The following is a 27,215-nucleotide window of genomic DNA, read 5'->3' on the forward strand; positions in this document are numbered from 1 at the left end:
TCACCTCCCTTTTTCATTCCACATTCAGCTGTCAGATGTCACCGATGGTTGATGGCTGACAACAGTGTATACTTAATTGAATGTCTCAAGCGCATGGCATGCTGTCAGTGCATGTTTCATTGTGGAAAGAATTTACAAATTGATTTGTCAACTTTTTAAATAACTGAACACAATCGCAGGGCGTGGAGTGAATCAGACAGATCATTTGTTTGGAACTAGGTTGCTAGGAGACGGCTGCATTAATCAAAGTTTACTTCCTATCAGCTACTGAAACACTGCAACAGGACAAGTTCAGTTTTTATTGTAAAATAACTGAGCATGCGGTCCTTTATTATTTCTGGTAATAAAATATGCATTCCAAGTTGTAGGTGAAATACTGTATGTAGGAAGTTTAGTTGATAACACTAAATTGTCAATAAAAAGCGGGACATTGACAGTTTTTAGTGTATGACATATATTCTGTTGCAAAGATCTACTGACGTTAGTATGCTAACTAGCTAGCCCAAGCCAGTCAACAGCTCCTGTGCCAGCTAAGTAAACAACAGCCATTCCCAGGTTCTCCAAGCTCCCAGTCCTGACTCCTAGCATCACAGCTAGCTGAGCTAACTAGCTAACTCCAGCTACAGCTAATGGCATGCTAAGCAGTTAGCCCGGTCTTACCCCTGTCCCTGTGCCAACGATGTAAACAATAACACTTCTTTGGTGTTCTGAGCACCCAGTCCTGACTACTAGCTGCACAGCTAACTGAGCTAACTAGCTAACTCCAGCTCCAGTTAGCTGTTGGTTATATGCTCAATTTCTTGTATGAATTCAGGATGCCAATTCTTACACTTTGCAACATTGTATAAACTGTCCTGAATGGGGCTAAATTGACCTGGTTGCAAAATTAGCCTCTCTACTGTGTACCTATCTGGTATAGAGCTGTGAATGACAATAAAATTAATTGTGAATCTTGTAAATAACTCAACACCAACTTTGAGAACTTCTTCATTTATTAAAGGTTGCGGTTGTTCTGCTCTCAAAGAATAAAACATCTTTTGGTCATGTTTTTAAACAACAACAACAACAAAAAGAAACTGATTATTAAAATAAAAAGTCATGACATATACCCCGAAACTGACAAGGACTGTACATTTGTACATATAAGGTAGCAAAACAAGTCTACCTATGAAAAGCTGCTACTCACTGTGAAACTAATCCAGAACTAAGAATTTCAGGTGGCTTCAGTTAAGAACACTGAAGGGTGACAGGGAGGGTGTGGAGACATATATTGACATTTATAAGGTGCCAAATATCAAACATTGACCAGGGACCACATTTGGAGAACCTTACCCTATTAACAGTAGTACAGTTTGTCAACACATGTCCATCCTAAAAGACAAACTGTTCAGAATCAATAATCAGTCAATATTTATGGCAGTGTTACAACACTATAACTGATTAAGACAGAAAACAGACAGACAGAATGAAATATTTTAATGGCACAACTGAGTGCATGTCTTAGAACCTGGGCACTAATCTACGACACCAAAATCTGAGTTAAAAATATCAGAGTATTCAATTCACAGGCTGCTCTCCTCACACATAAATACTCACTTCACTCATAAACACCACTTTGACATCCAAAATAAATGCAGGCCATGCATTGAACTGCTCGCATTATGAAATATATCATCCAGTTTTCTTCTCACATGATCGGTCGTCTTATTGCTGCCACAAGCTGATGTAGAGCTTTGTTGGTTTAGTGTGATAAACACTGTGATTACAGTAGTTGGTCTGGAGGCCAAATGAAATAGATCAGCACTGCTCTGTATGAAGCTAGCCAGTAGATCTGCTGTCCAACAGATAGTCAGGAGAATTTATGCTAACAAGTCTGAATGCAATCAGTGTGTTTGGCCGCTTTCCTCAGAAAAAATGAGCGGAGGCTTGACGGCAGCAACAGTTTGGAGGCTGTCAAATGCCAGGTTCAGACTACACACTGTTTTTCTATGTTATAGTGGTCACTGTGTTAAATTAGGCGATAATAGAGTCATAAATCCTTGATTAATCATAGCATTGCTGTTCACGGCGTTGCACCCAAGGACCATATTGGTTCACGTTGGGCCAGGATTAACATCAGGCTACACAAGTAAAGGGTCACGTAACCATCAGGGAGAGCCGAATTGGCACTGGACTTAGCAAGCTTCTCCACTAGTTCCCTCGAAATCTCCCCGCTCTGGACTTGTGGAGTGAATCCTTCAGGACATATGTCATACATACCCATTCATTTCATGTAGAGAATTGTGGAGTTGGACAAAAATTGACACTGTGAGGTGCTGTGCAGTGAGCAGCTAAAATGAGAACTCTTTTTTCATGGAGATTGATTGATTGATATTTTCAACTGTTCTTAACAACATTGACAATGGTAATTTGAGCAGTGTAAGTACAAGTCTGCTGCTTTGGTCTGACTACCTACTTAAAACCAAAAGATGTTCAGTTCACTAGTATAAAGTCTCATAAACCACGAATGAAGCTGAAAATTCTCACAATAGAAAAGCTGTAACTAGAGAATTGTGTAGCATTTCAATACATTAAAGGAAATATAATGGAAATTGATGAATCCATTACCAAATTCTTCTCAGACGATCAACCAGTCATTGGAACAAATCATTCTTTCAGCTCCTGCTGTTTTATAAAGTATAACAGAAGTAAGGTCTAAGTCTCCAGAAACTGGACCTGAGGCCTCGTGTGGAACCGATGAATTGTGGATTTGGGGAGACCCTCCACTGTTTGTATGTCAGCTCCAACTAACACATTTTTGCTTGCTGAGACTGGCAGATTCGAGAACGCTGACTATTATCGGATGGCAAAGGCATGTGACTACTTGATCAGATAATGCCACCCTGATTCCTCGCAACTGTGTTCATTATGCAACTACCCATTACCAATTTACATTCAGTGGCAATGTTCAGTTCAAAATGCAGATTATAATGTGATAACGGTCTAAACAAAGTGTGTGGAGGTCAGGAAGTTGGATAGGCATGGAAGTGGAACAGTGTGCTGGGTTCACATTCCGTTGTGCCCTTATGTAATGGGCACCAAATACACCTTCAACCCAAAAGGTGCAGGACTAGAGCATTTCTGACTTTGTCGCCATCTGGTGATCATATCGAATAAAGACACTTTGGCGGACTAATGCATTCACAAAAAACATAAGAATAATCTATAAAGATGTTATAATGAAAGAAAAAAGTGGCTTGTCCTGATATATGTGAATAATGGAGGAGGTGAAGAATGACACAAAGAGTGGTGAAACTTAAGAGCTCCAGCAGGATCAATTGTCTGCACGTCTAAAAAGCTGACTCACTTTTGTGTACCTTCAGTGGCATCTGTAGTATTTGGACTCAAACATGTTCGAATGTGTATTCTGTCTAGATATTCTGTCTGGTTCACAGCTGATCTACTGGCTAATAAACGCTGATACCTTGTGCATCTTCAAGTCTTTTCTGTGTTTTATCTTTTCCACATAGCTGTGCTTTTCCTGCGCTCACAGGATGTTATAAGAGGAGAGCGTGAATCAGAGCCAGGAACGTGGAGATCACAGCACCGACGCTCAGCAGAGAAACTGTCGGAGTCAGGTTACAGCTCGAGCTCACAGCTGGGAAAAGAAGAAAAACATTAATTATACAGGATGCTCTAATGGACAAAATCTGCTTCCCCAGCAGACACTAATCCTTGTTACTTGCTGTTGGTTTTTGTCTGGTTGTGTAGCATTGATCCTACTGTGTAAAGCGTCCTTGGGTCTTGTAAAAGGCCCTCTATAAAATTATTATCATTATAATTTGTATCTTTTCGCTCTCAATCACAATCACACAATACTCTTTTTGTATTGTGAAGGCTGGATGTTTTTTTGGATAAGATGTTAAAAATGTGGAACTACTGTGTCTGTTTGTGTTCCTTACTCCTGCAGCTTTTCCCATCTCGTTGCAGCATCCCAGTCACACAGCTGCAGACCGGTCCGGTCGTCTTGCTGGTGCAGATCTGCTCACAGCCGCCATTGTTGTCTTCGCACCAGTGTGATTCTGAAGGGGACGTCACAGGTGTGTCATGGAAATCCTGGAAAAGCTTTAGAATTGGACTGAATAGCAGAGGAAAGAGGCCTTACTTACCTCTCCTTCTTATTGGCCCAACGGACAGTATGTGCTCTTTATGGTCGCTGTCCTCGGAGTACATTCTTCTCTTGTGTGGACAGTTCTGGATGAAAGAGTATGCATGCATCAACACAGTGGACAGTGATTCATCAGCAGTTTTATATAAGATGAATATTCTCCTCACCACTTTGCAGGCATTTGTTTCGGAGTCGCACAGGGAGACGTCACAGTGGAGGTGGACCTCATCGTAATCCCCGATGAACTTGAAGACGGTGACATGGAAGCGACAGGTGAGTGACACACCGTTCTCGGCCATACCGATGGTGTTGTCCTTAATGTTTGGACACCTAAAGGGACAGACTGTGTTTATAGGAGACTGTACTGTTGAGTGTAGTTGTTATCCAAATGAACAGGTGTGTGTGACGCTCCTCCAGCCTACCCTCGCTCTATGATGATATAACGGAGGCGATCGCTGCTGTAGCGAGACGGCGTGGCCCAGCACATGTTTACGATGAGGATGAGCTGGTTTTCATCTGCCCCCTCAACAAACACGCCCACGAAAAGGATGTCTCGAGTGCTGAGCACCACCTCGCCCTCCCTGTACGGATGGCGGTACGAGGAGTTCTTATATAGAGCCATCTTCGTGATGAAGTTTCCCTCCTGGGTCGGTAAGGTGAGGTTTATCACACTGGAGGACGAAGGAGGAAGAAGAAGAGAAGAAATGTAGCTGGTTGCTGTGTTTAGCCAGAGCATTTTGTTTCATTTGCGGTCAACAAATGAAGTCAAGCTCTCTCTGACCTGAGCATGGGCTTGAGGACGGTCTCCAGCGAGATCTTCAGGTCCAGTTCATAGGCGCAGGAGAACTCCACGTTGATGGTTTTGTCCCTGGTGATGACGTTGCCCGTGTTGTTCACGCTCTCGATCCACACAGTGTTCTTATACATGATGTGTGTGCCGTTCGACTGTCAGTACAGAAACACAGAAGCGAATGAAGGCTTGGAAACAGCTGATACATCTGTTCGGCTGCCTAGTAACAATCTGATATATCACTCCTAATAATCAAAGGAACAGTCTGGAAAGGGAACGGTTGGGAAGTTGACATGAAAGCTGCTAAAACGTTGAGGGACTATGTGGGAGATGCAAAGCAACAACGTAAAAAAGGGGATCCAGCTAGTGAGTAAAGTAATCAGAACAGTCGACGCTTGTGAAGCAAGAAAGAATACGGGTGAAGGTAAACCGACCTGTACGATGGAGCCGCAGTGTCCCTTGGTGTTGTTGATGTGGAAGGAGATGAAGTCCTCTCCCTCGATGCCGGCGCAGTGCTCGTCGTTGATCCTGACGTCCTCCCGTTCAAAACCCAGTTGGAAGAGTTTACACTTGGAGATGGAAACCTCCATCTGAGCGTGCTTACAGTTCACCTCCGCCTGGAGGATGTCATCATCTGCTGCCAGACACACAGACACACGTTAGGTACTATATCAGAGTTGTAGTATTATTATTATCCCTGGAAAGTATGATGCTGTAAATACTGCCTCCTAAAAGGGTTTTTTTCCTCAACAAGAACAACAGTAACAGTTGTGTACAGTATACAGTAACAGTCTGTATAAAAATATATATGTTTCTGTATATTTCTGGCACAAGACCTGTCAAGTCTATAAGTATACATATCTAGCTATGATATAATAGTATCATAGTATCATCATACTGGGACAGGATTTAAACTGGAGGTGGATGATATCACCTTCTTGCCCCGTGAAGCGCTCACCTCCAGTGCTGGTTGGTAACTCTGGACAGCCACACAGGTCGCCTCCGTTCTCCAGCTCACAGGTGAAGTTTGTGCAGATCTCTCCTGCACAGGGGTCGTAGATCCATTCTGCTAAAGACAGGTCCTCACACAATGTTAGCTGTCACACACAACGTTAGCTGTATGTTCAGTGTGCTTTTGCAGATTTAGCTTAATTTACACAATAGATTCTCTCCTAACTGTGTCCTCTTGCAGCAACTCAGAGTAACTTAAACTGAGCTGGGAATTTTGGGCTAAATCAACAAATTAAAAGGTTTTTGAGGAATGCTGGTGCCTCGCGGTGCCCTTACAGCAGTTCTCTTGGGTGATCCATTTGGTGGTGAGGGTGCCCAGGGAGCGGCAGGCCTCTGCGTAGGCAGCCAGTGAGCCACAGACCTGAGCCTTCCGGTGATTGTAGCAGCCATCCAGGTAGCAGGACTGGTAGAAGGGCCGGGGGTCCAGCAGGCCGTGGCACGGCTGGAAGAAACCCTTCAGCTGTGTGAGCTTTTGACAGGCATCCTCACCCTGCAGTGCCACCACTGCTGTGTTGTCACAGGACTGGGCCAGAGCCACGTACTGGGTTTCATCACAACTAGAGGAGAAGGACCAAAATCTTACTGTCAAAGGTATTATTTTTATTTGTGCATGTGTTATTACTTAATAACTAAATAATTTCCTTGTGCAACCTTTTATTTTGATCTGCAAATACTGTACATATTGCACCTACAGTGAGCATTGCTTCAAATTGTGTGCTTGTGGCTGAACCACTGTGGTTGAACCTGCAAGCGTCCTCTGAGGAACTACTGGCAGCTGTGGGCGTAGTTTAGGTGTGAGAACCATTAAGTTCCATCCATTTTAAGTTCCCACCCTTTTCTAAACAGTTACTGACATTTCCTTTCCATCTGGCACATCAGGTTATCGAGAGAGGTTATTGAGACTGCACCACAGAAGAAATAAGGAGCAGTCACACCAGTGTCTCTCACACATGGACTTTACTTGGGCACATATATAAATGGCTGCCCAAGTATATTTGGCGACACATATAAAGCATTTTTTCCTTTTATTTTTAATCCAACAATAATCCACAACGACAACATCGCTGATCAATAAACTGGTGCAGAGCTTCAGACTTTGACCATTTAGTTGCATTTTTTGACTATTTTCTGAGATACTGTGACTGAATCTTGTAACCAGGAGCACTAGTGCATATTGGTGTATTATCTAAACCGATTGTTATTTTTGAAAATGTTCTTTTTATTGTTAAAACATTTATCTGTAGTACAGTTTATTTATATATATATATGTATGTGTATATATATATATATATATATATATATATATATATATATATATATATATATATATATATATATATATATATAAGTCTTTTGTTGCATTTCAGTTTTAGCGGCACTTAGAAAAAGAAAAGAAAAAGTAGAAAGTAGAAAAAGTTAGTCTGGAGCACTGTAGTGGACAATCTCCCCTCCTGTTGGCTAACAGTTGGAAATGCTCTGTGTTGAAACTGAAAGAGAGAGGCACACCTTCTGGTATTACATTCCCTCCTGTAAATCCACAGATTGTGTAGTGATCCCATTAATGTAGGGCCCGCTATGTCATTCGGTACCACCTTGGGTTTTTATAGTTTCAATAGGTTCAATATTTCATCAAGGAAAAAGCTTGCCTGCTGTTTTGAAAATGGAATCAGGGGTGAAAAGAATCCAGAACAAAAGGTGCTTTGATTGGGCGACTTTATAAAACAGACTCCTGATAAAGGAAGTCAACAGAGCAGACACATACTGGGAGAGAAAAACAGAAAGGGTGTGTGCATCAAGGTGAAAAATAAAACACTATGTTGGCAACCTTTTAAGGCCATTCCGAAGGAGTTGTTTTTTGAGTCTCATTCTCAGCCTGCCAGTTCAAACCAATGTCAAAATTAGCATTCATTTGGAGCGATGTTTCAGTCCTCCTGATGCAGTGGGTCCAGTCCAATATTCACACTTTTTTGTTCTGTTTTGTTCCTGAGGGAAATTTCTGGCTCTTTAGCTAGAGATTCAACTTTCTTTTCAAGTCTTTTTTCCACTCTGCTGCTTCTAGAAAAGGAGTTCATGAGGTTGAAGTTTGTGGGCTCTTAAGCCAAAACAATGAGCTCAGAAGTATGACACATCCCTTTCAAAATACATGTAGTCATTAATAATATAAAAAAAGCTCATTTGTGGAGTTTTTTTTTATTATTATTATTAACATGTACAATAGTACATACATTCAACCATATCTATAAGCCTCACCCACCTGTTCTGCATACCGTTGGTCTTCCAGCTCTGTGCCAGCTCCAGAGCGCTGACAGCCGGCTTGCCCCTGGAGGTGATGTAGTCGTCACTGGGGTCTCCGTTGAAGTTCCCGCAGAGGCCACACACCTTGTTCTGCAGCCGCTGGCCCATTGTGATGCTCAGGGTGTTAAAGTGGTTGTATCGAACCTGGATGTCCTGGGGCGTGTCGATGACGATGAAGCCTTCGGACGTGGACAGACGAGTCATCAGCCCGGTTAGAAACGGGACTGATACTGGTGTCCCATTAACCTGTGAAGACACAGGGGATAGAAATCCATGTTATTATATAAGTAACATCACAAAAACACCAATAAATGAATTAATGCGGTCTCGTTTAAGTAATTCAAGTCCAAAGCAAAGATTTGGAGATGGTGCTGTAATTAGTTTGGGCTCTGAGTATGACCGGCGCCACTTCATTGCATTACCAGTAACGTGTCGTTTTAGAAAACTGGCTCATTCAGTTCAAGTATGATTAAGACTCATTGAGGGACAAAGTTAAAGGCAATCAGCGAGTCATTAACTACCTCTGTGAGTGCAGTTTCAGTGAAATGATATGGCCTAAAGCCTGAATTGGAGGAGCTCTACCAGGTAATTAGTGGTAATTGGTAAACTGGACCGCTGGGACTCTTTCAAGTATGCTGGCAAGAAAAGAGAGATTTAGATTGGTGTGTTTTGTTATTGAGGAGAGGTTTTATAAAGGCATCTTTGACCGCAGATGGTACAAAGCCAGAGGAAAGAAAGTTGATAATATAAACCTAGAAGTTTTCTACCATAGATGCTAGGGCCATTAAAGTGAGACTTAATGGCGTATCTAAAAAAAGTAACACAAATGTCTTGTCATAAAGGATTTTGCATTTATAGCCTCCCTGCTCCAGTACGACCATTAGCTTATGGTGGCCAGTATCAGCAGGCTTTAGGTATTTATTGCAGTTTCAATGTCATACATGAATCTGTTGCTTTCCTAGTGACTCTTCTTTACTTGTGGCACTCCTAAACTATATTTTAGTATTCACCATTGTCTCATAATTGTCACCTATGGCTAAAAAACACTAGAAAATCAAACATGTTTGATCTCGTATGGCCTTGTAAAGTGGATGTGGCTCACATGTTAGCCTCCTATGGCCTGTTTACACTTCCAGCAGACAGGCAGCAGCAACACTGGTATTAATATGGAGCCTTGTTTCTGGGTCTGTGTCCAGGTATACACTCTCAAGAGAAAACAGCTAACCACACCTCAGGGATGTTCCGCTATGTTCACTAGCTTGTTGCTGTCTTTATCTGTCTGCCGTTTGCTGCGGTGAGTTCTGTATCGATGGTCTATGTTTGCTTACGCAGAAGTTAGCATCCTGGTTCCCTTTTTAAAAAACCTATGGGATTGGATTATTGGAGTATTGCAGTAAATAAGATCTTTTAAAAACACAAGTTTATGATGCTTTTGAAGCTTGAATGAAAGAGCCAGAAGTAACAAGCTAACATTAGGCTATAAATAAAGTATCTACAACCACAAAGCCTCAGACTACACCATAGTATACACTTACTTTACTATAAATAAATAAATAAATCTACGTGTGGTAAAGTTAGTGTAAGCTAGTTTGCGCCTAAGGTGTTGAGTAAAGTCTTGACGAGTAGATGTGTCCCCATGTTTGGGATGATGATGTTAAATGTCTCCGCCAACCTCTGTAGTCTCAGTTAACCAGTTGTTAGCAATCTTGTTCTTTATGACAAGTAAATGCTTCAAAATTCAAACAGTGCAGGAAACTAATGTATATTATGTTGTAGAACAAAACATGAAGATCTCTTTAGCTTGTGTTGAGGGAACAGGAAGTCCACATACAAGGTCTTGTTAAAGGTCCCATATTATACCGTTTTTCATCAATTTCACACAGCTGTCAGAGGTCCAACAACACTGTATTTGAAATGTATTGCCCCAAATCCATCTGTGGTCCTGAATTTCAGCTGTCTGAAAGTCGCTCTACTGAGAGCAGACTGTTTCTGTGTCTGCACCTTTAAATGCTAATGAGCTCCGTCTGTCATAGCCTGCCTTGCCTGCTATATGCCCCTCTCTGGGAGAGAATGCCGCTTACGCTAGCGGTAGCATGCGCTAATGTTTATGGTGGATGTAACGCTATGGCTCGCCGAGATGCAGTCGCTCAACCATACCAGTTTGACCCAGAATCGGACCCAGAAGGAGAGGCTCCTGAAGAAGTACAGACACTGCGGCTGCAGCAGGACATTTCAGAATGGTTAGTGCGTCTGAATATGTGACTTAGTTTGTTCGTATGTGTTGTTACAGTTACTACCTAAAGCTAATGGCTAACAGCTATCGAAAGCTGTGTTTGTCTCCAACACAGTCTCCAAACTCTTGGGCACTGTTCGCATCGTCTCTGTCTCCAGTCTGCACATTACAAGACTTTTTACTGTGACAACCAAGCTCCCTCGTAATATTATTAACATTAAACTCGCTTCAGACGCCATTGCATAGCGGACCAAAGCAGAGCTAACTAGTTAGCCAGTTTCAAGCTGACTTCACCATACTCATAGGCAACTGTAAATACAGCCTCTCCACATTATCTCCGGAGCGGTGGTTCGGCAATTCTCCGCCGATGGTGATTCACACAGAGCGAAGCATCTCTGCCTTCACGTGTGTAATTCACACAGAAAGTCGGCGCTGCGGCCCCTAAAGAGGCGTGACGGTACACGTCATGTTGATGACGTTGGTGTTTCCCCAGGTGTTCCCCTTGTCTATCTAAACCTGCAGACAGTTTATAATCATATGGATGCTGTTATAATGTGTAGTGATTGAGATCCTGACCCACCAAACATCCTGGAAAGTGACGGAGTGAAGTTTTTTTGCGCTAAATTACATAATTATACATAATCGCCATCAGTAAACAGGACGCTGTCTGACTCCCTCACTCGCGGGGACGGAGGCTGTTTTCTGGGGGAAAGTTCCCTGAAGTCTTGGTCCGGAGAGCTGACGGTCACGGTAATTTGTTTTCGTCACAGACACTCGGTGTCTGTTTTTTGAGCAGAAATGTGAGGAAGAGTCGGGAGGACAGGCAGGAGGACAGACACTTCTCCACGTACAGCTGTGGTATTTGTTTTCCTCATATAAGTTGCCAAAGACAGTTACAGTTACTACGTTACTGTTGTTCGGTCCTATAACGTTGCTTTGTGGGACATTTCTCTGTATTTAGTTGAGTGAAGGACCTGTGTAGTTATCAGACTGCACGACCGACACGCCCTCGCTCCGCGCCTCCGGATTATCCGTTCACACTGGGACAGCTCACCAATAATGCGGCCCTGATACTACCTCCAGAGGCGGATCAGCGCCGGAGCGAAATTTCCCCCCTCTCCGCATCTGAAACTTTCACACAGGGGAGGGTGCGGAGAATTGGTACAGGATCCCCGCATGCAAACGGCAGTGTGAAAGAGGCTTCTGTCAAACCGCGGCGACACCTACCTGTGGCTCAGGTGCAGTTACTGGTTCCCGTATGGTTGGGACTGATTCTTTTACTTGGGTCAGTGTTGAGGCAAAGCCAGCTTTGTACTGACCCTCGTTACTGAAGCAGTCCAATGTGAAGCGGTTAGCACACACATACAAACTAACGGAAAGCGTAGCCGGCACGTTGTCGTCAAAAATGAAACGCAACCACTGTCTCTTCTGTTGTTCTGTAGCTAGGACAGAATATAGGCACTTATGTTGATTTATACAACCAACAACAGAGCAATCTGCGTGTCTAGCTCTGAGCGACGACATTTCGAAACACTGCTAGCTTACCGCTGGACACACCGAACTTCACCTCAGGGATGGGCGCCCCCCTCTTGGATATCTCCTATCATCGCACAGTAGAGGCTGGTCTATGAACATCTCTCCTTTTCGTTACTTAACGAAGGAGCTGAATCTGAACAGCCTGCAGGACTGCCGTTATACCAGTGGGTGGGCTGTAGAGACGATGCAGAACTCATTTGCTTTCCTCATTCTGGGAGTTGGTAGGCTCAGGAAGGACCAGTTTATATATGCAGAGACCAGGGAAAACGTGTTTTTCATAATATGGGACCTTTAAAGTGCATTTAAGCCTGTTGTTTTGAATAGCAGAACTGATTTCTAAATCATGTCATGTAATTAAAGTGTATGAGTCCAAGTCAAAACAATTCCCAACATTTGGCTGACAAAGCAACCACGGTCCAATGCTTCTCTCACCTTGACAGTGCTGCCAGAGATGAGTATATTCTCCTCATTGATGTAAAGGTAGACATGAGAGATGGTGGTGAGGTTGGGTGTGCTCCATTTATCAAAGTTAGCGATGAGCTGGAAGGAGAGGTCGGGCAGCTTGTGACAGTTTGTGGACAAGACGAAGGAGCAGGAGGCCGGCAGCCTCAGCGAGGCCCCATCGAAGGTCCTAAAAACTCCACCGCCTGATGCCACACAGTGCTGGGAGCGCCGTGCAAAGCAGCCCCTCACGCCGTACCGCAGGGTGCACTCCTCCTCTGCCTTACAGCGCCGCGGGTCACACTGGATCAGGTTTCGTCCAATGCACTGGCACCGTTTGGTGCAGTCGCTGTTCCAAAACAGCTGTTTGGGCTGAAAGAACGAAGGTTTCTGTTAGACTAAGACAGGAAACAATTAGTTGTTTAATTAATTTAGTTGTTAAAATTGTAATGTGTGTCTATGTATGTATATGTACTTGATAAATAAAGAACATGAACTTGACTAACCTCAAAGAAATCTGAGCAAAAATCAATAATACCAGAATGATTAAGTGTTTGAAAATGTTCATTCAGTATGTACATGATTCTGACTGGCCAATGAGGACCTCTAATAAAAAGCCAGTTCTGGCAGCAGAGGTCACTGAGTTGACTCCATGTGGTGCTGGATGTGAGACTGACCTCATAGTACTTGCCATCAGTGTAGCAGCCGCAGTTCTGCGGCAGGATGCAGCTCTTGCCGTTGAGCACGTAGCCCTGGTCGCACTGGCAGCCCTCCACACAGTCCTGGCTGCAGTCCCTCTGGCCGCGGGCTGGGGCGCACTGGGGCGGGCACGCCGGCACGCAGCTCGAGTAATAGCTGTTAGGTGGACAGCTCTGGACTGGGAGCAGGCAGGTTGGCAAAGAGATTAGCAGACAGCTGTACCGACTGCATCGTTCACATAGGATGTTTTTCCAGCAATAACAGGTGATTTTTCAGGAGTAAATATTTGTGGATAAGGGTCATGTGTGTCTACCTCTAGACCTTAAAGGAGCAGGTCAACATTTTGGGAGACATGCTTATTGTGTTTCTTCATGAGAATGAGATGAGAAGATCAAACTCAATTGAATTATTTGGGTATGGTGCTTGAGTCGGGGTGTGGTTAACCTTGATTAGCATAAAGACTAGATGTAGGGGGAACAGCCAGTCTCCATTGAAGGTTCAGGACAAACCTTACCAACGCCACTATAGCTCTCATGTGTTTGAATTCATTCAGCCACAAACAATAAGGCAAAAAACAAGTTCTAATTTTAGGAGGAAGAATGAGAACTCATCTTAACTAACATCAGCGAGTTTGCATGATGTTCCTGTTGATTTACTTATATTACTGTTTCACCCCGTTAACCCAAATTACTAAAATAACATGTCCTCTTTCGGGATTATCTCATGGGATTGCAATACATGCACCCCTCGGCCTTAAAATGGAGTTGAGTGGAATTGGGTTTGCAGTTCTCATTGCATCAACTCCAACAGTAAACAATTACACATTTCAACAGCAATATTGTAAAATCCAGACTATTAACTTTCTTTATAGGAAATCATTCTTTGGATTATTCACAGTAATACAGACACTGTTTCTAGAAAGAATGGTTGTTGATGATTACCAATCGAGCAAGCCTGCAGCGGTCAAATAAACTATAAAGCGTTTGCTGGTGAAACTTTTTAGTGTAAAGTAATGGTAAACTAAGGCTGGACAATATGGCCTTAAACTAATATGATGATCATACTTTAGACTATATTGCGATACACAATATATATCTCGATATTTTGATATTTCTGGGGCACTTGTCTGGGATGACTGGGGCACTTTCACAAAACATTAACATATCAACATTTTTGATAAATAATCATCAGTAGTGTGTATATAAGGACTAAGTGGGTAAAGGCTAGTATTAAAACACAGTCTGGTAAATTCAGACTATTACATCTTTTAACTGTGATGCACCTTTAAAATCAAGAAAAGATAACACTTGGCTGTGCCTCATTTGTAACACACGGGGAGGCCTTTGTATCACACACACATATAACTGAAGAACATGGTGAAATAAAGGTGAGTCCAGAATTGCACTCACCACACGGTGTGTCACTCCTCCAGCCGGTAACAGGCACCCCTTGGGTTTGACAGGTGCTGGCATAAATCTGTAGCCAGTTACAGACTGTATCCTGAGCGCCCTGGTCCAAGCAGGTGTCCTGCAGGCAGCTCTGATAGAAGAACACTGGTGCCACCTTACTGTGACAACGTGCAAACACACCTCCTCGATCAATGATCAGCCCACATAGCCTCACGGCCTCTGGCTCCACAAACACATATAGTCCATCCCCCATATGGAAACGCATGCCTGTGTTGACTTCATTCACCCCGTCGCCTGCGTCAATGTTGCCATCGGCCACCATGAGAGGGCCGTCATTCGGCACGGTTTTCTCACCCAGGCCACAGCGAGGGCACGAGTCTCCACAGCCCACCTGGCAGAAGATGTCCCTCTCTGCCCAGGCCATGCCCCACTCGGTGGTGGTGAGGGTGGGTGGGGATAAGGGCATGCCCTGGCAGAGGCCGCAGGACGTGTTGTAGAGGTCACGGGGCAAAGTCAATAGGAGGAGGGTGTTCCAGTCAAAGGCCACCTTCAGGCCAAAATCTGTCTCCAGGATGAGCTGCATGCCCCAGGTAAAGATGTTGACCTTCCCCGGGCCCAGCTTCAGTGGGAGGTACAAACGCTCCTTATTCACCTGCGGGAAGAGAGATTGATACATGTTTAACTCTTATTATAGGATGACATAGTCACATTCCTACGGATTCAATTTTAGCACTTATTCATGTTTTTTAATCCCAAGTATGTGGGGAAACCCGGTCGATTATAACATAAGACTCAGTGAAAGGGCTTTTATGTGTTTCTCACATAATTGAATCAGAGGGACAGAAGAACCAGAGAGAGTTAGAAAAAAATGTGTGTGTCTCAGTGTGTGTGCAGCATGTGGCTGTGTGTGTCATTTCTGTTCCTCCTCAGATCTTTTAGTCGGTTTGTGAACCCGGTCCAAATGTCGCTCAGGGTCGGGGTTTCGTCTGAGCCAAATCCAGCCCGATAAAAGATGCCCATTGAAATTAGATCCACCTTAAGCCAATCAAAAGGAATTCACCCTCTGCCTGGTTATTCTATCGGCTTGATTAGAAATAACATGTCCTCACAAATACAACAACCATGACCTTCACGGGTCATGCAGAAAAGTGGTGGTAAGGTATAAATATTTCACTCACCGTGACAGTGTTTTTGTAGCTTCGAGACACTTCAATCTCATACTCATAAACCTCCAGTACAAATCCCCTCACCCAGATAGCCTGGCCTGTGTCCCTTTCCTCATTACGAGCTGCCAGTTTAAATTCAGGAAAAGCTCCATTGATGGCTGCAGGGTCTCTGCTCTCTCTACCACAGTGGGTGGTGGCCATCCTGAGAGTACAAGAGCTCTGCAACTCAAATGGTACGCCACCAAATGGCAGGAAGTGTCCATAACCCGCTGCCACACACAGGGCCTCAGTGCGTGGCAGGCAGAAATACAGGCCATCACTCTCCTGGCAGTACTCCTCGAGGTGACAGGGCGCCAGCTGACAGTATACACTGTTGTCAGAGCCGTTGCAGTAGCAGCGCTCTTGGCACTCCCAGTCCGTCCAGAAAGTCTGATTAGTGGCAAGCTGGCGGCCATGGCTCATACAGCCACAATCGCTGCGCGCCACACACAAGCCGTCGCGAAGCGCAAAGCCTTCCTCGCACTGACACCCCTCCTGGCAGGGCAGAGGGCACGGCTCCTCAGGTTCATCCAGGTTTGAGCAGGTCAGAGGGCAGGCGCTGGTGCACTCGTCAAAGTGGCTGTTCTCTGGACAGGGAAGAGCTGAGACAGAAGAGCGAGGCAAGAGACAGCAAGAGAGTCGCAAAGGAAACAGCCATATCAATTTTACATGAATACAGAACGTTTGTCTTTTTATGTCAAATATTGGACTGCCACGGTAGTCTGTCTTACCAGTGTTATAAGGTGTTCGGACAAATACTGATTACATTACTTCACCATCAACCACACTGTCGTTTCACAGTTTTTATAGAAATAAGGCCCATTTAGTTCCCTTCTGCTCAACAGGTCACTAGTTCAAAATAAAAAATCCCTGATTTGATGAACAGCCTTGACAGGAAGTGAACAATACTATCAGCTACATGTATTTCATAACGTTAGCATGCATAACGTAAGCATTACCTGACTACTACAATTGATAGGGTCATTATGTAAAATACTGAGCATGTTATTTATACTAAGATGAGGGACGCTACTATTATAGACTGAATCTGTAGCAATGCAGAGAAGCAGGAGTCAGATTTTAAAATGTAGGGTTGCTTAACAACAAGATATGGTTATACAGACTAAAGTCTGCTGGAGCGTCAATTTCACAGAGCCCTGGGACCACCCAAAGGTGGGTATTACATTATTCAGTACCTTACCATGCAGGCGTTAGCTGGTGCTAATTTAGCTAAACTGGGCTAGCCTTGACAAGAAGCTAACATTACAACCAGCGTGTACTTAACATTGCATCACATAACAACTTGGCTACGGAAATCAACTACAGTTGATGTTTGATAGACATGGGAAGTCAAAACTCAATAATGGATAACCTTCTCAGCATTCAGTTTGTTAAGAAAATTGTAAGATGTCTGGTTTAATCTGTAACACCAGTGTTGTCATGTTTTTTAACTAGATGAAAGAATTCCTGACTGTTATCCTGGTATTCCTAGTTTTACACTCAACCGCTGTAGGATGGGATAGGCCAGCTTAGACCCGCCATGGTCACAGTGGATTCCACTGGTGACCAACTGTAAGGCAAAAGAAATGCTCAGATATTTCTGTTTTCAATGCACTCTTGCATCGTAATCCATTGCTCCATCGGTAAGCTATGTTTTTTAAACCGTATTAATATCTTATTTCTATCAAAGTTTGACTAGCTTTTCTTTGTTTCTAGCATGATTAGCTGGGTACCCTTTGACAGTGACATTGACAGCGATGCTTTCTTTTATTGAAATGTGCCTCTTACCAAATTCAGAAGTCTCGTTACATAGAATACCTGCATTTTGCTAGTTTATATGTTAATAAATAGAAAAACCTTTTTGCTTTTTGATGTGTTGTAGACAAGCTTGCTCGTTGTTTGAAGGCACTTTTTTTTTTTGTATTTCCTCCCACTGAAAAAAAGAAGTCAAAATATCCCAGGTGCCAAAATACACTGTCATGCGCTGGTGGTACCATTTGATTCAGAGCCACTTGAACATAAATAAATGTGATAAGAATGACCTAAAATTACAGAAATGTATTTGAAGTGCGTTTTGATGCATTTTATTTTGGCCCGTGCTAATATGGACAGCTGTCATGTCCTCCATCTTTTTATCCTTTTCATATCTGTTCTCAACACACAGAGATGATCTTTTCATCTTACGTTTTATGACAAAATAATATCAGCCTGTTCCTTTAAAGTAAAGGTGAATCTACTCACGGCAGTTGGTGGCACTCCTCCATGAAGCGAGGCCTACTTGAGCATCCTGACAGGCGGTGGCGTATGCCTGTAGTGAAGAACACAAGGCTGAACGATTCCCTTCCTTTACGCACATGTTATACAAGCAGTTCCTGAAGAATGGTGAGGGGTTGACCACAGCATGACAAGCCAGAAATGAACTATTCCCCGGGTCGTTGATGTTTCCACACATCCAAGGACTCTGATAGAGCCGCAAGTCTGTGCACATTCGATACAGGTCGTCACAGTCACCATTACAGGTGAGGTCATCTGCAATGGACCGCCAGCCCTCTGTGAACTGTTCTGTAGACTCAGCCAAGCGTCCATTTGGAAGGCGAAGGTCATCGGTTGAATTGCTGTTGAAGACGCCACAAAGACCACAAGTAACATTGTAGAAGAGAGTGGAGAGGGAAATGTTGAGGAATCCCTGGCGCGTGTAGCTGACACGAAGCAGACCGCGGGACTCCACCACAGTAGCATTGCCTGGTGCTTTGTAGATCATCATTGTCTCCATGGGATGGACGTATGGGAGCCCCACTGGTTCACCATTTACCTGGAACATAAAAAAGTGTCAAGGAACTAACAACTGATAACAAAATGGTTGTTACTCTGAAGGGAAAATACTAGCATGAAATCTGAAAATGTTGGGACAGAATGCAGTCATTTTAATATGAACAGTGTTTATGGACAAAGGTTTTTCGAAGAGTACCTGAGTACATAAAGTAATATAATTTATAGCATTGTGTGTTTCACACAGTAGTATAAAAGAACCTTGCATGTCCACAGGGGCAATTTGGGACATGAGTGTTTGCACTGCTCCCCAACATTGGATCCTTGACCAAAAAGACAACATTCTTCTTTCTGACTGCACCTAATTAGATGATTCATTGGTTGGTTGACTGCTCCAGGAATTAAAACTGGACCATCATGGTGGCCAATTTACAAACTTTTTCCGATATTCCAAAAATGTTTCAACGTGGTGATTCTGTAAACATTTTTGGTGTCAAATAAGCCATGCAGTTGCTGAGTTGGTCTCTCTTTTAGATCACCAACAGTTTATAGTGTTTCAGGAGTGTCCCGAGGTGGCAGACAAAGCTGCATGCTTGTGAATTGCATAAAGTAGCCTAGACCTGAACAGAGCAGCCAGTGTGACACCCAGTCTTCCAAAACGCAGCAAACTTGTTTGAAATGTGGCAATAGATTCAAAATATACAAATATTTACAAAAATCAATAGATATATTGTCTTTGTATGGTTTGTTAGGATTAACAAATTATCATAACTTTTTTCACAACCATTTTGGAATTGGTGTTTTCCTCACCTTGACTATATCAAAATCAGTCCCTCCCATCTGAGCTTCTAGGTTAGCCACTGTTACCACGACAGGTCTTTTCCAAGAAGGGCCTTTGTTCACCAGTCGTCTGCCCATCTTCACCTCCACCACTGAGCCGTTAGCTGGCACTGCACCACACAGCTTTAGCAGGTAGTAGGAGCTGTCATCTGGGAAAAGCATGAAGGTCCCATCAAAGGAGGATGTCACTGAGTTCTGGGTGATTGAGCAGACTCCCTCCCTCCGTGGGTAGCAACCAAGCAAGCCCACCTCTGCTACGCACACCTCGCCCTCCCTACAGGACTCGTTGAAACAGGAGACTTCCCCAGCAGGCCCGCAGTTGCAGAGGAGGGTACATTCACCTTCTTCACCGCTGGGGCCTGCCCAGAAAGTGTTATTAAGGGGGTAATAGAGGCCGTTATGCTCACAGCCACAGTCTTCACGTTGTACACAACGGCTGCCGCTGAGAACGTAGCCATCGTCACACTGGCAGCCCTCAGTGCAGGGGTGAGCACAATACAGGGGGGCGGTGAGGTCCGAGCAGGACGCTGGACAGGCACTTGTGCACACTTGGTAATGGCTGAAATCTGGACATGACAAAGCTGAGAGAGAAGACATGATATCAGACACAGGTAAATTAATGTAAGATTTAGAATCTGTGTAATCAAACTGAATCTTACCACAGAAGGTGCGAGATCTCCATGGTCGTATTGTGACACCAAGTGCCTGACAGGCCAGAGCATAGGCCTGGATGGCCTGGCAGAGTGTGGTGATATTATCCCTGTTGCTGCACATGTCGTACACACAGCTGTACACAAAGGCTGTAGGGTCCACTACAGCTCTGCAGTCCCTGAAAGGTCCATCAGTTTTGTTTATGAGCCCACAGTAGTCTGAGCGAAAGTAGAAGGCTTCTGTAAGAGGGTCGCACACGCTGCAATTCTGGGCGCAGCCATCTGTGCACCGCCAGTCGGTGTCCTCTGCTCTCCAGCTTCCGCCTAACTCCACAACACTGTCTGCCAGTGAGCCGTCAGGAAGCACAGGATCATCGGCAGGGTCATCGTTATAGTTACCACAAAGGCCACAAGTGTTATTGAAGTAGGAGCTGGGTAGGGAGATGGATGCATAATGTTGGCCATCATAGGTAACTAAGAGTCCAAAGTCTGTTTCTAAAGCAATGGCAACCCCAGACTGATATACCCTGATGGCACCGAGCTGGAGTTGGACCGGTAAAGTCTTCATCAAGCCGTCCACCTAAGGAGAGGAGCAGAGGACAAATCAGAAACTGAACCATGGATGATGGTAGAAAACATCTGGTCAATATATGCCAATTTAGAATACTTTTTATATGTTTTAATTATTATTATAATTATTTGAATATTTTTTAGGACCACAGATCAGACAGGAAAGAGAGTCTGTACGACAAGGGCCAGAGGTTAGATTCAAAACCTGGGACGCTGCGGTGAGGATACAACCTCAGCCTCTGCAAATGGGGGGCAGGCCCCACCCACTGAGCATCATAATCATTATTCTTTCTACCTTTTTAATGGCTTAAATTGACAGTAGAGTGACAGGAAATAGGATTGGGGAGATGTGCAGCAAAGGGCCGGAGGTCAAACTTGAACCCTGGGCAGCTGCAGCAGGGACACAGCCTCTTGACATTCTCACGCTCTAGCTACCAAGTCGTCCCCTGATTCCAAACTTCACATTACTAAATTTAGGAGCTTATCTGTATAAAGTTAACAAACCAATTCCTGATATAAAAAGGGGTCCACAGATTCTCACCTGGACTGTCCCAAGACTGCCTTTGGGCAACATGACTCTGTGACCATACACCTCAACAGTGACATCTCTGAGCCAAGAAACAGAGGCGACGCCACGGTTCTCATTTTTGGCCTCCACACTGAAGAAGGGTAACCCTGCCACCTCCCAGCAGGGTCGAGCCAGCAGATAGGAGCAGGTTCCCTGGAAGTGATAGAGGAAGCCATCGAAGGTATGGTAATGAGGATCGCCAAATACCACGCAAGTACTGGTGCGGGTCGGCTGGCAGTAAAAGGCACCTTCCTGCTGCTCGCAGGTCTCTAGTTGCCCGCATGGAGCCTCTTGGCACTGCACCTCATTGTGAATGTCAAGGCAGCGGCATCGCTGTGAACACTGGTCAGACAGCCAGAAGATTTCCCCTCGTCTGTAGTAACGCCCTGGAGAGGATGTAGGAAAGATAGAGTAGGTATTCAGCGCTTGAATGATTTGATTCCAAAATACCTCTGACTGCTACACTAAAGATGATGTAGCTGCTTTGCAAAAGAGAAACTTGCCATTGTAGCTGCAGCCATTGGCAGGATCTATCAGCTCAGTGTCTACACGGAAGAACCAGCGCCCAGGGATATTCACATTGGTTGTCTGTTCAATGTTCACGACATCATTAGACCGTGATCCTGGCAGGTTGAAGAAGTGACCAATGTCTCCACCATTAAAACCTGACTGAAAAGGGGAAAGGTGTGAGCTACATGAGGTGAAATGTTTGTCATGTAACTTCAATAATGATCTCTCTTAAATGATCTTGGAATCACTGTGAGATTACCTGAGCTGTCGTTCCACCCAATCCTGTTAATGGATCTCCACCACTGGCTGTTCCTGTGCTCCATGTGATTTCTCCATAGTTGAACATACTGAAGTATGCCATGCCATCTGAGATTAGTACAGTTTGGAATGTGTTCACCTTTTAATCAAACAAGAGGATTAAAATAGTTTTACAAAGAGAAAAATACAATATTTGTATTTTTTAAAAATACAATAATGTGAAAACCAAAGAAAAGAATACCATCATGAAGACAAATCGTTTCAACATTCAATAAACATTTCACGCAAAAAATGAATATGCAGAATTTCAAAATGGGAAAAGGCACATATCTAAATTATATATTATATATGATATATATATATATATATCATATATATATATATATATATAAATATATATATATATTTATATTCTGTAGATCTGTAGATCTGTTAAGCATTTAGGAAAAATATTACCATCAAATCAAAGCGATGACAATTTAAACTTTTTTGTATCCCTCACTAATCATGGTTTAAGTGATTTGCAGATTTAAAACATGGTTAGGTGTCGAGGGTGTACAAGATATTTTATGCAAAGTTTAGACTTTACCGGTGTTGTTTGACTTCCTCCATAGAAGGTGACTTGGTGCCATGTTGCAATAAAGACCCAGGTGGCTGTAAAAGTGGGCATGTTTTTGAAGTACTTCCGGACATCTTGCGTTGCCCTTTCCAGTATTCCTGGTTCAGTGGACTCTCGGTAGTACACATCTCCGCGGATGCCATTGTGCACATCGGCCCAAAGTGGAGCAATAAATGATCTGCTGTCACTCAGAGGGAAAGCTTCTGGTGTGAACTGACTAACCTGCACGTGGAAGGACACCACACCATTGTTGTTGACCTGTGAAAAGAACAGACAGGGTTATACTTCAGAAATGATCAACTATTATACATTGCAATAAACTATTATAAAGGAACAATACACCCAGAAATGGAAATTCAGTAATAATCTACTCACCCCAATGCTGATGGAGAGTTGGATTAAGTTTCATAGTCAACAAAACATTTCTGGAGCATGACAGCAAAAAAGGGTTACAGCTAATGAATAATAGAAAAAACATAAATTGGTGCCTTACAGAGGCCAAAAGATTCCAAATTGATTTTAGAAGAAGGTATTTACACCTTCGACATATGGTTGAACTTGTAGACTCACATCAGATGCAGTGCATGCTAACGCTTGTAGCTTAGCAGCTACAGTGAAGATTTCAGCTTAAAAAGGAGTATATCATGTCTTCAAATCAGTTTTAAATCTCAGGGAATTTCAAGGCTTGGCTCAGGCCAGAAATGTATGGAACCATTTTATGTTTAAAAAAAAAAAAAAAAAAAGTTTTTAAAACAAGTCCCAATCTATGTCAGGAGTGAAGGAGAATGCCACAACATTTCGCTCTGAGAGTGGACTATGATTCAATTTAAATCAAAGTCATCAAGTTTATTTATAGAGCCCAAAATCACTATCACATGGCCTCAGTGGGTGTTTCAATCTGCCCTGTGACCAACATCCTTTGTCATTAGACCCTTGATTTGAGGGAGTAAAAACTTGCCATATAAAACTTTGTCACACTTTCCATCAGTATAAGAGTCGTAGATAATTTTATGAGCTGAGGTTTCTATGCAATAATAGTGCGAGTCTTGATCAAGGCTTACGTAGATGGAACGGTAGGGGATATTGAAGAAAATGAAGGGAATAAGCAAAGTAATTTCAGGTGAACTCCCATCATCCATCTTTGGGGTTTCTAGATCCCTATGGCCGGGTCCATATGGATACAAGATATCCTGAGTAGTAGCTAAAAGGAGAATAATGCAGAAAAACATTAAATTGACCTTTCCCAACCCTAAAAAATTAATTATTTGATGTAGAGGATGACATAATCCATAATGGGCACCATACCTCCCGTCCGTATAAAGATGCTGAAGAGTTGGAGCAGAATGACTGGACAGCCTGGCCTGACCATTCTAAAAAACAAAGAAAATAAGTTGAGAGGTCTTATCGACTGTGTGATTAATTTTCTCATTATGTTACCACTTATTTACACATTGGTGAACCCTGTCTAAGCAAGTGTTGCATTTTCTTAAAGCTAATGGAAAGGTAGACATGAGTCATAGGACAACTTCCCATTAACACAGCCGTTAGTCAAAAGTAGAGAGGAGGGAGAACCATCAAACCAACGTCACGATCCTTCTTTAAGATCAGGCTCCCAGGTCTCCCCTGAGGAGCCCTGAAAAGACTCTATTATGCATGCCAGAACAATGTTTCAGGATCACATTTGCCTTACAGTCCCATGTGAGCCAGCAACAGTGGACTACGGGCCTCTCTGTGCCTCGTTTCCCTGCAGCTGACCAAACTGGCCCAGCGTCTCTGTGTCTGAAGCCGCAAGGCTGCTTAGGACCTCATTACCACTCCTGTTTGGGAGCAATCCATGCCTTGTTGGCTAGAGGGAGAGGAGCATAAACACTGGGGCACTAATGGCTTTAAGTGAGTAGGTTTGAATTGCCAAGGTCCTTGCAGTGGCCCTTTGGGGCTGTTCAGTGCCTGGCTTGGCATGTTTCCCATTGGCAAAGTAGAGTATAGAGCCAAGTTGGCAGAATTTACAATCACCATGCAGCATTTAAAGTTAATCGTTTAATGAAAAAGAATGAAACTTTAGAAGTATTGATTTTGCCTTTGATTAATTCAAACATCCCTGCCAACTACCTGGAAAATTGAAACTGGTCCCTCCTGGGTACCATAGACCTTGTGAACCATTCTCATATTTTCAATCTGCAATCGCCTCTGTTTTTGTGTTATTTTGGACTTATCAACCACGGATATTGTCCTCATTTAGATTCTGCAGCTTTGGATTTGACACCAGATGTAGTTTGTCAATTTTTGGGCAAGAACTTTTAAAATGTGTGCCTGCCTCTGATTGGTTGCCTTCATTGGTTGCTTTATGCTTGACTCATACTGCTAACTCAATGTAACGTGAGAATGTCCGTTCTGATACAGTGGATAATGAGCTGTTGTTTCTCTGGTAAACATACCGACCTCTTCGGCCTCCTTCCTGGTCTGCTGCTCCTCTTTGACTCACTTATTCTCTGGAGCTGCTCTTCATTGCCAGTGTGTGTCTGGGCTAGGCAGAGCAGACAGGTCGGGCTGCCCTGCAGATTTATATTTAGAAAATAGCAAGCTAGCTAGGTAATTGTTGTCTCATTTGTGGTGTTATTAACCAGTAAGTTCATTGTGGCCCACTGACTTCCCTTCTTAACTCTTGTTGTCATGTGGACCACCAGGGCAACAAAGATGTCTGTCAGATTTTTGCTTCTTCAATGGTAATAGGCACCTATCAGTTGAACTCGCCTTATTTTTCACCTTCCTCCATCTAAAAAACATAAAAAGGCTTGCTTGTTGGACCGCAGGGCCTGCTGACACTCAGCTTGTCTACTCTGCCAAGGCCAGACACACTGGGAGCAAAGAGCAGCATTGGAGGATAAGTGACCTCAAGAAGAGCAGTAGCAGACCAAAAAGGAAGATAAAGAGGTTGATGTATTTATTAGAGAAACTACCGCTCATCAACCGCAGAATTGTAGGTAAAAGTTACACTTTGATTTAACAGTTTGAGTCTAATGCTGCGGCTATCTGGCCATTAGTATATCAGCAATGTCTCTTGTTTTTTAAACACAAGATATAATTATGTTAAGGTTCTAAGTTAAAATATAATATTTGTTGCAGGACAAACTTCAGTAAGGGTGAAGTTTAAGTTAATGTTTTTGTTGGGGAGTATATGCTATACTACTTCTGCATCTATGTAGTTTTGGCCTCCTAAATGTGAATATAGTGGCCAACTTGTCAACATATAATTTTTGATTTCAATGAGCAGAGGCAGTAGGGTGCATTTTGTTACAATAAGGATACTGGTGAACCAATAAACCAATAAAATACATTTTAATATATCTTCTATCTATCAATTTTTGGGGTATGATTTCAGAATCTAAATACCCACTTACTGTCCTGAAGAAAATACTGTTAATGTGCATCTGTTGAGGTATGTGATTCCAATTGAATACTTCTCTCAAATCTCTCTAATGTGTGAATTCTATTCAGCTTGATGGTAAATTGTGTTCAGGTGTGCCAAGGTTAGTAAGCACTGCTGACAGAGATCTGCCCTCATGTCATCGGCCTCAAATCAGACATTGTCAACAGAAAGATTACCACAATTGCTCTTTTGACTCTTGTGGCTCACTATCTTATCTGACTGGCGTTAACTTGATGCCTTTTAGCGAGGCGATTAAGATAAAGCCCTCAGGACTTAAAAGATGAACAATACATTTTAACATGAGGATCCTTGGGGTCACACACATGGAGAGACAACATTTATCATATCAAGTAAGACACATCCTTTATCAAAAGTTAATTTATTGTACATTTACATCCTGTCTTTTACATTTGAGGCTCAAAAATTAGGTCAGACAAATATTAAGATGTGCATTTAAAAATATGCGATGGTGAAGTAAATTGCTAAACGATAAGTAATTAATTTACATTTAAATGCTGTCTTTTAGAATTATGATATGATATAACATCAGTGAAAATCTATTGAGCAAAAGTTTACCAGTGGTTCCTAATTTAGGGTTTGGTCCCAAGATGATTAATGTTGATAAATATTAGGTTGATCTAAAAAGAAATATATGGATATTTCATTTTTTTCAGGTTTGTAAAAACTCTTAACATAAAAACAATGTGAGAAGGAAGAGTCATTATTTGACCATAACTTGTGATGAGGGGTCAGAAGCTTTGTTTTGAGGGGTTTGTGAGCCCTAAAAATGAAGCGCAAAAGGAACACCTTTATTAGATATAAACATTTGTATTATACCTTAACACAACCCATTATGCCCCAAATATCTAACCTTTGCAGCATTAGAGAGGTACAAGCCTAGTGAGGAAATGATGCACTCACCTGCCTTCAGAAGATGGACATCTAGCACCTCAATAGTCTAACCTGGCAACCTCCACACAGCAGGGTCTCATCCAGCAGAGGACCATCCAGAGAGTGGTGGTGTTGGTGGTGATGGAGGGAGTACAATGAGGCCGTGCAGGTGATAGCTGCTGATGTGATGACAATGAATGTAGAGGAGCTGGATGTCCTTATAGAATTAGAGTCCAATTCCAGCTCCACAGGATTATCAGCAGAAGCAACAACAATCCAAAAGGTGAATGGTAATGTCCTCCTGGAGATTGAAAAAGCACCTGTTTAAGCTGAGGAAGGAGCTCAAG

The 27,215-nt window shown here is 43.1% G+C and overlaps 1 protein-coding gene across 1 annotated transcript; it reads right to left on the bottom strand.

Moving 5' to 3' along the window:
- Window positions 1–1,460: 1,460 nt before the first annotated feature.
- tecta (tectorin alpha) lies at window positions 1,461–27,215 on the bottom strand. The gene is made up of 25 exons (XM_030437220.1): window positions 26,899–27,215; window positions 23,856–23,920; window positions 23,612–23,751; window positions 22,521–22,808; window positions 21,933–22,070; window positions 21,667–21,832; window positions 21,137–21,549; window positions 20,035–20,605; window positions 19,346–19,962; window positions 18,008–18,578; window positions 15,740–16,368; window positions 14,905–15,213; window positions 14,562–14,784; window positions 13,131–13,330; window positions 12,445–12,825; window positions 8,203–8,489; window positions 6,225–6,526; window positions 5,896–6,006; window positions 5,372–5,574; window positions 4,929–5,092; window positions 4,570–4,818; window positions 4,315–4,477; window positions 4,149–4,233; window positions 3,942–4,061; window positions 1,461–3,637 (listed from the first exon to the last, which is right to left on the bottom strand). Exons 2-25 carry the CDS (start codon window positions 23,917–23,919, stop codon window positions 3,537–3,539), a joined length of 6,495 nt encoding a protein of 2,164 aa, XP_030293080.1. The 5' UTR covers window position 23,920; window positions 26,899–27,215; the 3' UTR covers window positions 1,461–3,536.

This window comes from Sparus aurata, chromosome 13 (genome assembly GCF_900880675.1).
Source record: "Sparus aurata chromosome 13, fSpaAur1.1, whole genome shotgun sequence".
In the NCBI taxonomy this organism is placed as follows: domain Eukaryota; kingdom Metazoa; phylum Chordata; class Actinopteri; order Spariformes; family Sparidae; genus Sparus; species Sparus aurata.

Coding starts and splice junctions, on each gene's coding strand:
- tecta (XM_030437220.1), bottom strand. CDS start 23,919: ATGGTCAGGCCAGGCTGTCCAGTCATTCTGCTCCAACTCTTCAGCATC. Junction 22,071..22,520: donor GAGGAAGTCAAACAACACCG/GTAAAGTCTAAA, acceptor TTTGATTAAAAG/GTGAACACATTCCAAACTGT. Junction 12,826..13,130: donor CTGATGGCAAGTACTATGAG/GTCAGTCTCACA, acceptor TCGTTCTTTCAG/CCCAAACAGCTGTTTTGGAA.